Source organism: Tenrec ecaudatus, chromosome 17 (assembly GCF_050624435.1).
Source record: "Tenrec ecaudatus isolate mTenEca1 chromosome 17, mTenEca1.hap1, whole genome shotgun sequence".
Lineage (NCBI taxonomy): Eukaryota > Metazoa > Chordata > Mammalia > Afrosoricida > Tenrecidae > Tenrec > Tenrec ecaudatus.
Genome location: NC_134546.1, coordinates 24,827,509 through 24,844,462, shown reverse-complemented (window position 1 = coordinate 24,844,462; position 16,954 = coordinate 24,827,509). Strand labels below are relative to the sequence as shown.

Sequence of the window (16,954 nt, the reverse complement as noted above, 5' to 3'; positions counted from 1 at the left end):
TACCTGTATTACTGTGGATGTGTGTGAAGTCAGCGGGTGCTGGACATCCTTAGCTGTTATTCATTCTTCCTGTGATACATATCTAAGAAATTCAGTAACTTGTAAAAGGTCCTCCATTAATCGAAGATCTTTAAGTAGACATGAAAGGGCGTGGAGGGAAACACAGCTTAAACTCATGGATTCACTGACCATTCCACTCAGTTAGAAATTGTTTTCTAAAAAATGGTGATTTATTTTGTTTTAACATACAATGGTAAGTATATGGGGGAATCATCAAATTCGCAGTTTTAAAAATTTCTGGCTTACTTTACATATTACAATACGAATGTCAGCTCATTCGGTCTTGCGTCTCACTTTAGCAAAGGGATCCTCTCGTTGCCTGCTAGCAGTTTGCCCAAGAGTGTGGACCTTGTAAAGATAAAGTATTTTTTTTCCAAATGTGTATATAAATTTAGAAACAAAACCACTGCCCGCTCCACGGGACAGACACTAGAATGTTTAAAAAGCCCCAGGGAGGCAAAGCACAACCCTGCGTACAAGACTCACAATGCAGCTTAGCAATATTTCATCCACGACTCTGCATTTTAGATTTTTTTAATCTGAAGAGAAAAACGAAACAAAAACAGTAGCCAAAGAACTGAACAACCAAAGAAAATTATATAAAATATTTCCACCACTATTTAAAAGCCAAATTTAATCAAGCAATAGTGAAAAACAAAACAAAAAACCAAAAAAAACCCCAATACAATAATACAACCTTCTGTTTAAAATAACAGCACTGTTCCCCCTCATTTCCACTGAATTTTACATATGAACAGACTATATATACTGTTTTTCTGCTTTTGTTTTTTTCCAGAGAAATGTCCATTTGGTCTGCCACACCGTCCAGGCTCGCGCTGTCTTCTTCTCTTCCACGGACGAGCAAGTCCATGCCGCCTCCGCAATGCCAACATTCAGGGTTAGGCACAAAGTCTCAAGTATAATACAATTCTCCCTTTTCCTTTACACAGTGCAGAGTATATGGGCTTAGGCTAAGCAGATTCTCCGTTACTCTAGCTCACTGTCTTTTTCTGCATTCACGGTGGTGTTCAGCAGGGTGCAGTAGTTCGGCTTGTCCGACGGTACGAAGCCTGGCAGACACAAACACTTGTAGGAACCTTCCGTGTTGACGCACTTAGCATTCTTGCAGAGGGACATGCGGGTGTTCAACTCATCACATTCATTCACATCTGCAATAAAGTCAGGCCGAGAGGGTCAAGGGCAGTAGCATCCCCACACCCTTAGAGGAAATGGGAGCCATAGCTTACCTGAGGCACCAGACATCTGGCTTCAAGACTGAGGGTTCTTCCCTGCCCACCCCGCACCACCCCACTCTCCAATCAGATTCCAGATAAATAAGACATTTTAGATCTTACCAGCATTCATTATTAGGAAGATTCTAGACTTCTCTTCCCTGTTATTTACCATTAACATCAGTGATATTTTGTCGTGGCGCCTTGAGAGATGGGAAGCAGTATATCATTTCTAAGTGCCTCTCAATCAACCACATTAAAAAAAAAGCAGGAGGCTTTGTCAAGATCAGTACAATCCAGACACAAGTAAGCAGAGAGCCCTTCAGCAGCCTCTCTAGAAGCGCTCACACGCGTTAAGTTTCTTTACACAGGAGAACCGTGGCACCTTTCCTGACTTGAAATACCGATGAGGATTTAGGTCGCCACTTTTCCAGGTCTGCCATAGATTAAAACAAACATGGCAGTGGATAAAGAAACTGTTAAAGAGAACAGAACACACACATACACACACACACTTTAAACGGAAATTCAAGCCAAAAGGCTTTGAGCAGAGAGATAAACAGGTGCTGGAGGACAAAGTTGAGTCACACCAAGAAGGCTCTCTTAAACAAACAAACAAACAAACAAACAAACAAACAAACAAACAAACAAGGGAAGGTACCAAGAAAGGTCTTTGTAGTAAGAATTGTACCCCCTATGAATGCCATGCCAAGGAGTCAGGGCAATTATTACTGGTGCATCATCCAAAGCGAAGTTTAAAACTGTCTAAATGATTGCTTGGCACGGTCAGTATTTCCTAGTCTGTGAATAAACGCGATACTAGGCTCAACGCAAATGGGTCCAGTGGTTGAGAGAGCGTTGGCACTGGGGACCGCAGGATGAGAAGACGTCTCCATGACACCCTTACCGACGCAGGTCATCTTGGCCATGTCCAAGTGGTAGCCATCGAAGCAGTCGCAGGTGTAGCCTTCCTGCACCCTCACGCAGCGGCCGTTCTCACAGCCGTTGAGGATGCCGCACTCCTCCGCCTGCAGCTCCTCGAAGCTGTTCAGGAAACCTGGGAGGGACGGACGAGAGGCCACTTACAAGGTGTCAGCCCCCTTTCTGCAAATGACTGAGTCCTCACGGCTGTGTCTCCTCATGAAGACGCATTTCCGCGACCCTGACGCCAGCGCTACAATGTTGCATGTGCACTCATGCCGTACCTACTGATGACATCTGTGTATGTTCACGACTTGGCAGAGGACGTTGCCATTGCCACTGTGACCTGCTGTGAGTGGACCTCGTCTCATGGTGATGTCATGTTCAGTGAGATTGGGGAACACAGTTTTCATTGGCTTTTTTTTCCCACAAGTACCCCACAAGGTGTTTCTTCTTAATCTGCATCGGGAAGCTCCACGGAAACCTGGTCAGCAGCCATTTTCCAAACGCAAGGGCACAAGGCCGTAGAAGGGAGCCCGATCACTGGATTAAGCGAGCGAAGCACAGCCTCCTGGTGCGGCCCGACCACAGGCCCGTTTTTATGGAAACGAAGGTCTTGGGGTGTTGTGGGTGACGCAATGGACTGCTAACCACAGGTCAGCGGTTTGAAACCACCAGCTGCTCCGCAGGGGGAAGAGGAGGCTTACTACTCCTGTAAAGAGGGAACGGCTCACAAACCACAGGGGCAGATCCACTCTGTCCTATAGGGTCGCCGCGAGTCAGATGGAATCGATGACAGTGGAGTTGTGAGGGTTTTTTTTGTTTGTTTGCTTTGTTTTTGGTGGGATGTGTTTTAGTGATGCGGGGCGGGGGTGTCTAGAGTTCCTGTGATATAAAAAAGACTTTACCCAGGCACCAAAGGGCTGAAGGCTATTTCTATAGAGAAGCATCGTTAGTAAAAAGTGAAGGTGAGCCACACACATTACTGACGTTGTCTCCCCACCTCAGCCTCACCGTATTCTTCCACCGACATCAAGTCCACTTCAAATCATAGCAACTTATACAGGGTTGCAGAGCCTGTCCTTTCTGCTGGGAGCAGAGAGTCTCATGATTCTCCGGAGGAGCAGCTGGTAGGTTTGAACCATCGACCCTGAGGTGATGAGCGCTGTGCCTAATCCACAGGACAACCAGGGCTCCTTGTCATCTTAAGACAACAACAACAACTTACTGCCGCCAAGTCGATGCTGACTCGTAGAGACCGTGTAGGACAGGGTAGCAGCGCCCCTGTGGGTTTCTAAGACGCTAACTCTGTACAGGAATAGAAAGCCGAATCTTTCTCCCACGGAACAGCTGGTGCTTTTGAATACTGGACCCCGTGGTTAGCAGGCCAACGCCCAACATGCGACTGCATTAGAACAGAAGAAACTGAGCCGGCTGCCATACAGTTGATTCTGACCAGGGATATCGTACAGGACTAGGGAGAACTGGCCCTGTGGGTACTCAAGGCTATACACCTTTACAGGGCAGACGGCCTCTTCTTGCCTCCTTCTCACAACACTGGGAAAGCCAGAACTCACGAACATCTGGCCTTTGAAGTAATTTTCTCATGAAACTGAAGGAGGCAGCAAAGTATCATTGTTTATGTGGGGCCTTATGTTCCAGTTCAGTAATTAAAAATTGTGTAAGGCACTGATATACGGGGTGGGGAGGGAGGGGGATATTATAAATCAAGAATATGTTAGCAGGTCTCCAAAGCCAATTGAGGAAATGTTTTTTACAAAAATAAAATAGTAATTTATGAAAATGAATTCAAATACCAGGTATCACAACAAGCATGATTTTGTCATTAAAGCTAATAAAATTAATTTCTTTTTTGTTCTTATGAAAATTAAAACATGAAATTAAACTTTGAAATTCCCACCTCCATGTCAAGTAGATTCCTTTAAATCTGTGGTTCTCAACCTTCCAAATGCTACCCTTTAATACAGTTCCTTATGTCGTGGTGACCCCCCCCCCCAACTGTAAAATTATTTTCGTTGCTACTTCATAACTGCAACTTTGCTACTGTGATGGATTGGGCAACCCCTGTGAAAGGGTCATTTGACACACGCCCAAAAGGGTCGTGACCTACAGGTTGAGAACCACTCCTTTAAACACTTTTTTTTCAGGGATCTAGGATGGTGGTCAGGCAACTGCAGCCTCTGCTCGATGTCAAACCTCCTGCCCACGTTTTGAAAACAGTTTGAGTGGGACAGTCATAGACTTGTTCTCTGCCACGTAGGCCAAGATAAAGAGTTGTGACAAAGGCTAAATGTACGAGTAACCCCCCTAAGCCCCCCAGCACGGAGCTGATTCCGACTCAAATGGATCCTATAGGTCAGGGCAGAAAAAGCACCATGGTTCCCAAGACTGCACATCTGTTGAGATCCCACAGCTGTGTCTCTGGAACTGCCCACCTGGTGTCCTCTGTCCACTGCTGCCCATTGTACCACTAGAGATTCTCATAGGCACTTATGGCCTAACCATTTTACTATCTTGTCTTTTAGAGGGAGTGGGGGAAAAACTCAATTTGTTTAATTCCTGCTTCAGAAATAGTATCTAAAGGTAACACCAGCCATCAATTTAGCTCCCATTAAAAAACCCACACCAGTAAGGTCAAGAGAAAAGCCAATGGCTGGTGAGGGCGAGAAGAAGCTGAGGGAACTTCTCTCTGTCATTACCCACCTTCCGTGGTTATCTGCTCAGCGGCAGAAGGCCCAGGGGACTGGCCAGCAAACTGACCAAGGAGGAGAATCACTGCGCGCGCGGGGACCTGAGAGGAATCTAGAGGCTAAGCTGGAGGTGAGGGCTGACAGCATCTTGGCTCCTTCTGCAGCTAAATAGGAAATCGATGTGGCACCAGCATGTTTATTTCCTAACATTTGTGTCAGATTGAAAAAAACCCAGCTTCAATACGTCAGCAGTAAAAGCAGGTGCAGCTGCCAGAGTGTTTCAACAAGAACATTCCTGCAATCTCAATAATCACACAGCAGAGGCGGTCCCTGTGGGTCATGGGCTGAACTGAGTCAGAGTTGCCTTGACTAACCTGCTATCTCTGGATTCCTGGGAGAACTGGATTTTTTTTCTGTCTTATTATTTCTACTTCTCTCTACATTTTCTTGCTTCTCCCTGCCTTGACTTTTAATTATTGAACATCACTGGTATATATAATATAGCTACCGAGAGGTGCGCATGGCATAAGCACCCGGTCTTATAGCTGTGGGTGCATTGAAGCATACATCCTAATACAATACCTGATATGCTTTGGTTGTTAAAGGCAGCAGTGCTGTTAACCTGAGGGCAGGGGTGACTCAAGGGGCATTGGAGGAGGGCTAGGGGTCTTGTGCACGTGTGTTGACCAATTCAGTTGGATTAAGGAATGCTGTTTACGTAGATGTTTTAAATAATTCTTGATTCTTCTGCTAGATGGCCAACATACTGCATCCTCCCCGGAAAATTAAACTAACTCACTGAGGGAGGTAGGAAGAGGTGAGGGAGAGAGGCGCGGCAGGAGAGCTAAGCCCTGGTGGCTGTGGAAGAATTCTCGCCTCCCACATGGGCAGTCCTGGGTTCCACGTCCAACCATCAAGCACAGCCACCGCCCGGGTATCAGTGGAGGCTTGTCTGTTAGAATGGTGCTCAACAGTGTCCAGGGAGCTCCCAGACCAAGAAAGACCAGTGCAATGCAGTGCAGTGAGTGATGGCTGGCTCTTCTGGCCAGAGTTGGTTTAGGTGATTCCCACCAAATGACCTCTCCCGGGTGGGCCTTGGCGAGAAGGTGGAAGAGGATCCTGAGACGGTATGATACCACTGGGCGTGCATGCCACCTGCTGGGTAGCAGGGACATTGTGGCAGAAGCAAGGGGTGGGCTCTCACTCCCAGCCAGAGAGGAGAGCTGGGAGGAGAGAGCCGCTGCTTGGCCTTCTCAGCTGGGCCTCCTGACCATGCTGCACCAGCTTCCTCTGCCTTGGGAATGAGGAGGGCTCCCAGGTGGAAGTCTGCATTTCATATGAGGGATTCACCAGCACCTACAATCATGTGAGCCACTTTCGTTCACTTCGTGGGTGGCCAGTGCAGTCAACTGCAGAGCCCGGGATGTACCGGAGGTCCCAGAAACCCGCAGGGGCAGTTCTCCTCTGTCCCACAGGGTCTCGGTGAGTCGGGGTAGACTTAGGGGCAGGGAGTTTGGGGATACAGTCAGAAGAGGAGCGGTGGTTGAGATCAGGGAAAAGGCTACACTTTGGAAAAGTGGGATATATGGAACCTCTACTTCTTAGAGTTTTCTTGTACTAATTTTTCTAAATGAAATGATTCCCATAATTGCTGTACTGCAGCCAGACCACTGACGCTGGAGAAATCAGCCAATGAAACCTGATGGGGCCGCGATGGTCCAAACCTGCCCCCCGCCCCACGAGGGTGGCTCCGTCCCAGGCAGCGTCTCGTTCTGTTGTGGCAGGGTTGACCATGAGGCAGGGTTGACCAGATGGCAGCTGACACCAAGCAGAACTTAGGGAGCCCCCAAACACAACCTCGAGGCTTTGTGCTGTGCCCCAACAACCAGACCAGGCGATGGGACCAGACGAAATCACAACAAAAACAGAACACGCCGCTGCGCTTTGTTCATCTGCAGCACCTGCCGGCTTCGAACTCAAACTCCCTAGCCTACAGCTTGTCCAAGTCTTGCATATGTGGTGGCGAAGTAGACACCTGTCAGGAGGGTCATTCTGGTGAGACGTGGTCAAGGCTCCTGGAATCTGCTCTGCCTTCTAGGAAGTCTTTCTTCAAGGGAGGTAACCTGCTCCCTGCCACTCTGCCCTCTGCACGTCTGTTTTCCAGACTCACGAATCCACCCACCTTTGCCAGCTCTGATGAGCATGAGTGCTGGCTGAGGGAGCGTTGGGAGACCCTGACGTTCTGCGTGCCAACATTTGCACACACACACTACCACCACCACCACCACCACCACCACCACCACCACCACCACCACCACCACCACCACCCCTGACACACGTTTCCTCCTCCCCCTGAAAAGCGCAGTTCTCGAGTCTCGGGAAAGTTGGCGCGTGTTATTTTTATTGACCAAATCCCCCCACCAGGGTGTCCTAAAAATTCGTTTCTGACCTCCTACACTAAAAACAGAAACCCTGCACTTGTGCTATCAGCTGGGTCCCGCGAGCATTTGTCTTCTCACCGTCTATACAAGTCACAACCATGCAGTTGGGCCCTCAAGAAAGCCCGGCCCTCAGAACAGACCACCACGGAGTGGGTCCACAATGGTCTTGCAGTGGGCATTCTAGCAGTGAGACCATTCATTGTGTGTCTTTGGGGTGGGGTGGGGTTGTGCTGTGTTTGGGGTGCGGGCTGACACAGTGGTGTAGGTTCCCATTCCACAGTTCCCACACGGAGGCAATCAGTGACAGTGGTTACAGTCCCCACAAGGCGCGGACACTCTCACCTCCATAGGGTGAGTCGGGGTTCAGTTTCCATCCATCCAGTCTTCCAGCCCCTGTCGCTCTCAGCTTTGTCGGGGACTAGCAGGCAACCATTTGGTCTCCACTCCCTCACTCACTCACTCCCTCACTCAGTGCCCTCCAGTTGATGGAGACTCACAGCGACCCTGAGACCACAATTCCTTCCAGGATTACAAAGCCTTGTCTTTCTCCCCTGAGGTGACGGCCTTTTGGGGACCGGCTGCTCTCACGGTTAGCTACCCAGTGCATAACCACTCTGCGGCCAGAACTCTTGTTGGGTCTCCTAGAGGCGACGTTTTCTTGACTTTTACGGAAATGTATCAGCGCCCTGCCCAGCAAGACTTGATCACCTCCAGTGGTTCTCAACCTTGAACGTGCCTAAGAACTCTCAGAAGGCTTGAAACACACACACTGCTGGGTCCCTAAATCTGCATGCGCCTTGCAGGTTCCCAGAGATGTTCTGAAACCCCTGTCCCAACTCACGTGAAGGACCCACAATTTCAGTGGCTACCGTTTCGCTTCAGAGTAATGGAGAGGCTCTGCTTACGGTCCTGGATGAAGTAGGGATCGGCTTCGGGCGTGTACTGCTCACTGAAGTCAACCAGGGCATCCCGTCCGTACGGCCGCCGGTGGCCCACCACAGGGATATTACACAGCTGGGCATAGTCATCTAGGAAGGAAACGAAACCCAACATGAGAGGCTGGCACCCGCTCACGGCTCCCAGCACCGGGACGCGCCAGGTCCCACAGCGAGGTCCACATCTCGTGCGTCCACACAGCCGCGTGTCCTGCGCGCTGAATCGCGCATTGCAGCGTCTGGATTGAAGACCAGAAACAGGTGCTGGAGAGCAGGGCAGATGCCTCCCAGGCTAGTCCAGAGCTGAAGAAACTCACCCCCAGGCATCGTGGAGGGCTGGCTGATATGTACCTGCCAGGAGTCCTCACCAGGAGCCTTGCCAAGGCCGTCTGCAGACATCCCTTTCCCCTCGCTAGAGGCCACGGGGAGTCCCTGGTGTTGTCAAAGGGGAATGGGTGAGTACCTTGGCTATGAACCCAAAGGGCTGGCGGTTCCGTCCATCCAGTTACCTTGGAAGAAAGGCTTGCTGGCCAAATTCTGCAAAACCAGCCAGTAAAACCCTGATTGAACACAGTTCTCCTTGGATCCATATGGGGGTACCGGGAATTAGAGCTGACTCAGCAACAGGGGGTTAGGCACCCAGGTAACCATCTGGTAGACAGCCCAGGGAGAATGGAGCCAATGACTTTCACTCACACTGCAGCCAGTCTGAAGAGGAGGAGGGACGCAGTAATGATAGGGGTGCAGCCGTAGCAGCAACAATGAAACGGAGCTGTTCTCAGATGGCACCCAGGTGGTTGCTGCCCCACCTGGTTATCCCATGGGCAACATCACGACACACTGCCTGTCCCTACGCCCACTGTCATAGCTGCTAGGTCACTCACTGCAGCTAAGCAAGGGTCTCCCTCTTTCCCTCTGACCCTGTGACTCCACAGGATGATTCCCCCACCCCCCAGCATCCCTCGCAGGGGCTGGTCCCATCTAAAATATGTGAAACGAAGGCTCCGCCTCCTCGCTTCTCAGGAGCATTCTGGCTACTTCCTCCAAGTGGGATTTGTTTGTTCTTCATACTGTCACGGGAGCGAGCAGTCACCGTGATACTTGCTCTGGGCCTTCTTCTAATAAGCACACCCCACTCTCGCTCGCCACACTGTCGAAAGAGGGGTCGCCATGACTATTCCCACATTACGGAGAGAAAATGGAAGCGCAGAGAGATGAAAGGGCCGCTGGTCTGGGTGGCAGGGCCAGAGGTGACCTCGGTGTGGCCGCTCCAGACCACATGCTTTTAATGGCCATCATGCCATCCTCACTTTCTCTACACCCTAGCTAGAGAGCCCGCTTGCCACTCCCAAGGCCATATCCACAGGCCATGTTGGGTGAGCCGCAGGGTCATGACTCCTAAATGTCCCTTCAGTCCTCCCTACAGGCCCCCCACATTCCATGACATCTTCATTCTCCAATTTCCTGGGGTGACTGACTGAGCTATGAACATCCATAGGTCCAAGTTCTTGCCTGCCCTGAAGAGCAAGGTTATTTAGAAGGTGAAGGGAGGAAAGCTTTAGAAAGGACAGCCCTGTGTTCTGTAGGACACAGGTGCAGGAAGCAACCGGCCCGAGGAATCACGTACATGCAGAGCGAATTCTGGGCCCTTCAGACCTGCTCACTCTGCCAGCACTGGGAGCTGAAGGCAGGCCGCCGGTAGAAGAACAGGGGGACCCTCCCAGGGCTGCCCAGGAAGCCTTGGCTACAGTAGGGCGTGCTCCTCCTTTCCATTTCCTCGTGTGAAAGAGGAATAGGACGAAGCGCACCGAGGCCGTCCCGGGGACTTGCCGACGGCTTTCTTTCCTCTTCCTCAACTGGGGTTTTGAGAGGGGCTTCGGGCCTGCCTGTGTGCCCCTGTGTGGGCAAGCACACAGCTGCCCCTTCCCTCCCAGAGCTGCACACAGTAACCTTCAGGCCAGAAAAGACTTTGAACCGCAGAGCAGGGTAGAGTTCGAGCTGCCTCTGCCGAAAACCCTCCTGGTAGAAGCCGCATCGGAGGACTAGCGTCCACACCCCTGAGCTCCCCAGCGTGTTTGCATGCAGCGATTCTGCGAGAAATATTAACTTCATGAAGGACGCAGCTGCACCTGGAAACAAGACTCTTGATTCGAACAGGACAGTTTCACAGAGCGGCCAAAGGGTTGTCAGCTCTGCTTAAAGTTTGAAAAGCTCAGAGAGCGCGGGGACCGCTGAAATGTCTACACGTTTCTGGTACTGACATCATTTTTCTCTCATGACTTGTTAGAGACATTCCTTGTGCATTGGAGAGGGGGGTTGTTCAGTCCTGTGATAGCCAAGCAAACAGTTCCAATCAAGAGTACGTCTCAATGATAGGTATTTACTTTGTAAAGCAAAATCTGCTGACAGCCCAGAATGCTCCTCTATGACACACGGTTGTCCCCTCCACGAGATTCCAGGTCCCAGTGCTGTCAGCCAACACAGCTGGGGCCTGAGCACGGCTGTGGGACCCTTCTGCCTCCCTTCTCCGCATAAACCATGTCTCCTCCACGAGGCAATGAGACGGCCTCTTCCCTCCGGGCTCTCACCACCTGACCTCGCAAAAGGAGGGACCTGTTGGTGAGGTGGGGAGTGGGGCAGGAACAAGCTTCCAGACTGCACAGTGCCGACAAGCAAATCCTGGGAAAAGGGGTCCTGGAAGTGAATCTGTACAGATGAGTAGGATAAATGATAGTTAAATGATAGTTTGTAATCATTAATTTTTTAAAAGCCACGGGGTCCTTTGTAATTCACCGTAACCGTACATGGGTTTCCGAAGCTGTGAAGTCTAAGCCTCAAAGTTCTCCTGTGGGATGGCTGGTGGCTTTGAACCAACAGCTTGTGTTCAGCAGGTCCAATGTTTCCCCCACAGTCACACCAAATCCCACGAGTAAGCATTAGGCTCCCCTCATTTCCTGGAACTGCTGATGGTCACTGCTGACAGTGAGCCTGCAGTTACTGTAGGTCAAGCACCCTCATGAATTATCACAGTCGGTCTGCAACCAGACAGGCCCTGTTGCTGCTCCCATTTTACAAATGGATAGGCAAAAGCAAAGATCACGCTCAAACACAGCTCTAGGGGCAGAATGGATGACTAATTCTCTTTTGCACAAAGTCCCTTTAAACCGATAGTGTAAAAAGTAGTTCCATCATTTTTTAAAGTGGGGGTAAGCTTTCAAAATAAGAGGATTGTTTAAATTTTAAAAATATACATTGCTAACTTGCCATTCTCTATGGCATCCGATTCAATTTAGTTCAATAGATTCCTGGGACTCAGAGCCTGAGATTTGGGCCACCTGCCTGTCGATCGAACATCCTCTCCGATGGAAATCATTCCAGTAAGCAGGAGTTTTACATCTTTCCAGGGCTGGTGTTCCTGCTCCACTACAATTGAGCCAGACATCCTCTTGCTTTAATCATAATGCTCAGAATCTGTGATCAAAGTGGAGAAAACACTTTCCTACCCAATGAGCATTATTAATCATAACATCAAAAAACACTTCGCAGCACTGGAAATGGAAGCAGTGTTTCCAATACAATGGACAGAAGTAATGCCAAAAGCAGAACAAGATCCCTGGATTTCCTAAACTGCAGGTGGTGACCAAACTCTGTCTCACGTGTGGATGTTCCAAAGGAATGTTGACATTCATGGAAGTCATACTTCTTGGAAAAGCCTTTAAATGATGAGTGCTGAAAGGCCTGGTGCAACTATTGCACAATTACATTTTTTTTCAAGTTGTGATAGTTAGGTTTATTGTGCCAATCTGGCCAATAGGCACATGTGGGATTAATCGGGTCAGTTTGATTGGAGGGCAAAGAGAAATGGCTCTGGAAGGCCCGCCCCCTCTCTTGCTCTCTGGTGACCGGACCAGTGTGCTGCTGATTTAACTAGGCATCAACCTGTGAGCTACACTACCCGAGGGCCAACCCAACCCGTTTTGAGCTTGAGGTTGGTGGATCCTCTCGCCTTGCATTGCATGAGTTCGATATACCATCTGGACCGTCTTTGCTAAGCTCCTTAGCTACTGACTGTTGCTGACTGTGGGCAGACTCTGCCTGTTCTGTTTCTCTAGAGCAGTGGTTCTCAACCTTCCTAATGCCGCAACCCTTTAATACAGTTCTTATGTTGTGGTGAACCCCCACCCCAACCATAAAGTTATTTTCGTTGCTTTTTCATAACTGTAATTTTGGTACTGTTATGAATCGGGCAACCCCTGTGAAAGGGCTGTTCAACCCCAAAGGGGTCGTGACCCACCTAAGGCACAAGTCTAGTCCATTAGTTAAAGCCCTGGACTTCCTTCACACCGCCAAGGGTGTTAAGAAACTTTTCACAGTGAGATTTTAGGGAACGTGTAAGATCTGGGATAAAGCATTAGCTCAGTTACTTTAAGGACTGATTCCAAATTCTTATACTTTGGGAAAACTGAATGAAAAAATTAGAAGTTTTTGAAAATTTTGCATGACAGCAAATGGTGAATTGATTACCTTAGGGTATCACTGGCATGTATATTTAGGTGAGGTGATGTGTAGAAATATAGTACTTGAATTGAGCAATTATTTAATTGCATATGGTGCTAGTTCTGCCCTGGTGGTAGGATGGGTTTTGTGTCGGGCTGCTAACTGTCAAGTTAGTAGTACACACCACTAGCTGCTCTGTGGGAGGCAGCAAGGCCTTCTCCTCCAGTAAAGACTTACGGCCCTGGAAAGCACAGGGAAGGAGCCCTGGTGGCAGAATGGTTATGAGCTGGGCGAATAACTGAGAGGTCAGCAGCTGGAAACCACCAGTTGCTCCACGGGAGTAAAATGAGGATTTCTACTTCTGTCCAGAGTTATAGTCTCAGAAACCCACAGGGACAGTACTGGCCCATCCTATCGGGTGCTGGAGGTGGAGCTGGCTCGATGCCAATGAGTTTGGTGTGGGTTTTACAGGGTTGCTATGAGTCCGGATTGACCCTACAGCAATTGGTTTGGGGTTTGGGGGTTTTACAGGATTTCATTTTGTTGTAAATACAAACTGTATATCTGTTCCAAAATGTTGCCCTAGTACATAGGCACTCAGTAAATAATGAGAAGAGAACTATGTGAATCATGCATTTAAAATGGAAACCATCTGAGCAATAAGAACTCGGATACCAATTCAGATCACTTAGTCCTCTTCTTTTAAACCACAAGCTATGAATCATTAATGAGGATATTCTTCCTAGCATGACACTGAGAGTATGAATGGCCCTTCCAATCCCATATATTATAGACTACCTAAACTGAGAGAATTTAGCACAGAGGGTGAGTGGGTTGGAAAGGGAGAACTGATTACAAGGCTCCACATGTGACCTCCTCCCTGGGAGGCGGACGGCAGAGAAGTGGGGAAAGGGAGACTCCGGATAGGGCAAGATATGACAAAATAACAAGCTATAAATTATCAAGGGCTCATGAGGGAGGGGGAGCAGGGAGGGAGGGGGAAAAAAAGAGGACCTGATGCAAAGGGCTTAAGTGGAGAGCAAATACTTTGAAAATGATTAGGGCAAAATGTATAGATGTGCTTTATACAACTGATGTATGTATATGTATGGATTGTGATAAGAGTTATATGAGCCCCTAATAAAATGTTAAAAAAACAAAACCGTAATTTATCCAATAGATACGATGTAGCCACTCAGAAGGGCTCTGTGGTACTATAAGGTAAGCATGGGGCTGCTAACTGCAAGGTTGGTATTTCAAACCCACCAGTCACTCCTCGGGAGAAAGATGAGGCCATCTATTCCCAGGAAGGTACACTGCCTGGAATCTCCATCCAGGGGTGACATCTCCAAATCAGAATGGACTTGACGGCAGTGGGTTTGGTTGGGGTTTGGATGTACCAACTCATTGCATGCCTTTATGCTTAAATGGTTTTTTTTGTAATTCATAGACATTAAACAAGATACATTTTTATTAGTTCACTCCACACATACACAGCGGCACAGTGATGCACACATGACACATACCGCTGCCCTCCATGAGTGGACGTGCTGGTTAGGCCCGTCCCTCAGTTTACATGCTGAGGAAGCCCAGGTACCGAGAGCTGTCTGTTGAGGCCCGCGCCTTAATCAAAAGCAGAGGTGAGAGTAGAAGCCATGCCTTTGGCTAACTGAGAGCTCATGATCTTTCTTTCCCTTGACTGTGTTAGGACTTACAGCTTCTCTTGGTTAATTTTAAACACTATTCATGTTGACTAGAACAAACATACACAAATATGAAAACATTCCAACAGCAGGAAGGGAGAAGTCATCCTCAACCAACTTCCTTTTTTAAAAAAAAAATACAGGTTCATGGGATATGTTCTGTTGTGCTTAAAATGTTAACTTGTACATTATCCTAACTAAGGTCTATAGTTAAGCCTAATGTTAATGGCTCTTTACTATTTAGTTTTAGTAGACTGTATAGGATTTTTCACTGTATGGATGCCCGAAAACTTATCAACCAATTCCCTACTGAGGGAAGTGATTCCCATTCTTTTTCCTTGTCTGTAGTGTTTACATTTCGTGGCACCCAAGTACCCAAGAAATCTGTAAGATAAATCTCCAGAATTATATTTTTAAAAATAAAAATGTATCTGTATATCAATCTTCAGACTGCTCTCCCAGAAACACTGAGAGGAGCCATGCATCTATATTTTGATCAATATTAGTGTTTTTTTAAAAGCATTTTTCAATTTCTTTTGTGGCCTCTCAGTTTCTGTCAGGATATTAAACCAACGATAACAACAACTACTCCTAGCATTTTTTTAATACGTGAACACTTTGTTAAGAGTAACAGAAGAATTGGTTTGTGCTCAGTTACTATTTGGTCAGTGCTCAGTCTCTATTACTGAACATTCTGATAAAGGAGCTTATGGGAGAATAATGATCAAAGGGGGGCAAATGTAGAACAGAATTTCAAATTCTCATGGGACCTAGACACTCTGGAGCCATGGGGTGAAGGGTGGCTCCGAAATAGGTTAGTTTAAAAGGCAAAGAATTCCTGCCTAGAACACTGTGCTCTCTAGGGTACTGAACTGAGAAGGAGTTGAAAGATGAGATGGGATGCTTAGGGGACAATGAATTTATGCTAAATAAAGAAGGTCCATTCATAAAAGGAGGGTGAGACTGTGGCCTAAACCAAAGAATGTAACCACTATCACTGGATTAGACGTGCTGATCATAATAGGTCTGCTGTGTATGTTCTCAACAACAAAAGAAACAGAAATTAAGACACTTGAGATGCAGTATATTCCATCATCAATAGGTGGCACTCTCCCAACATACTAGGTGTCCCAACAAGGACATTTCTTAGACGTCAGTTTTAGGTGAAAACTTAATTGCATCTTTATGTTAAATTGAGTGATGCTAAGTCCAATCATTTTAACATGCTAACACACTGCAATTCTTAGGTACTTTCGCTATTGTCCAAAGGTGTCTATATTGTCTTTCATTTGTACATCAATAGACTTTATTTAGCATCCTGTAAAGATCTTATCATCCCTAGATTCATTTTCCAGAAAATTAAAGTTTATACTTTTGTTCAATACATGCTAAGCATCACCAACAGTATTATTTGCAGAGAATTAATGAATTGCTTTAATTCAGTACAAGAACCCTCATGGTGCAGTGAGTTAGCGTTGGACGGTTAACAGCAAGGGGAGTGGTTCGAACCCACCAGCAGGGGGAAGATGAAGCTCCCTGCTCCCATCAGGATGTACAGCCTCAGAAGCCCACAGGGGCAGTGTACTGTGCTGCCCTATAGGGGTGCCACGAGTCGGAATGAGCCCCAGGGCAGTGGTGGTGCTTAGTGCATTAACTGATAGAAGCTGCCGTCTCTTCTGCCAACTGGTGTGCTAGGATCTAGGGACAGGGGTGACGAGAAGCCACCTCCAATTCAGCTTCGCTCACTCCCTAGCTCTCACCCTGCAGCTTTCTCCTTTTCTTAGCACACAATGCATGAGAAAATATTGAAATCTCGCTTTGAATTCTTCACTTTATTATTACGCTCTCCTCCCTAAGGGATCTGATTGATTGTGACTGCTTCGAGATCTTGGGGAGGAAGGGGCCCACTAACAATGCAGCTGGTCAAGAGCATGGGCCGTGGAGCCAGAGAGCCGGCCGGGGATTGCACCTGTCACTGTGGTGGAGCTTAACCTTCCTGTGCCCCGGTTCCTCTTCCACAGCAAGTAGAGAGAGTCCTTCTACACCTGCTTCAAACAGCGGCTCGGAGAAGGAAGTGGATGTGCAGGAAAAAGAAGGGTCCCCAACACCATCCTCTATGAAGATGAATGATTATGTTTTATTACCACTGAGACAAACCAAGCTACGCAACATTCGCATTTCAAGAGACTACATATCTCTCAAAAACTCTGAAAGTTCTGGTGACTCCATGACAGCCTTCTACCATGGCCTTGAGATAAAACAACGACCATCCTCTTTCATTTATGGATCCAGTTTGTTTCTCCGGAGTTGGTTTGCCAAATCGCCCCTTCTCTCAGAAGCTGGTATGATGTCGTGATCAGGAACTCAGAGATGTGCATGCTTTAAGAGTAGGGAGTGTCAGAGCAGCAGAAGAGGCTGGAGAGGAGGACAGGAGAGCGAGGGCCTCCAGAGGCT

At 48.0% G+C, this 16,954-nt stretch overlaps 1 protein-coding gene across 10 annotated transcripts in view; it reads right to left on the bottom strand.

Annotated features, from left to right (window-relative positions):
• Positions 1-578: 578 nt before the first annotated feature.
• LTBP1 (latent transforming growth factor beta binding protein 1) overlaps positions 579-16,954 on the bottom strand; it is a 436,575-nt gene continuing 420,199 nt past the window's right edge. For all 10 annotated transcript variants that reach the window (XM_075536011.1, XM_075536010.1, XM_075536014.1 and 7 more), the window contains 3 exons: positions 8,271-8,393; positions 2,200-2,349; positions 579-1,229 (listed from right to left, as the gene is read on the bottom strand). In XM_075536011.1, coding sequence (XP_075392126.1) covers positions 1,048-1,229; positions 2,200-2,349; positions 8,271-8,393 — 455 coding nt within the window. In that variant the 3' untranslated portion in view covers positions 579-1,047. The remainder of the gene's footprint in view (positions 1,230-2,199; positions 2,350-8,270; positions 8,394-16,954) is intronic.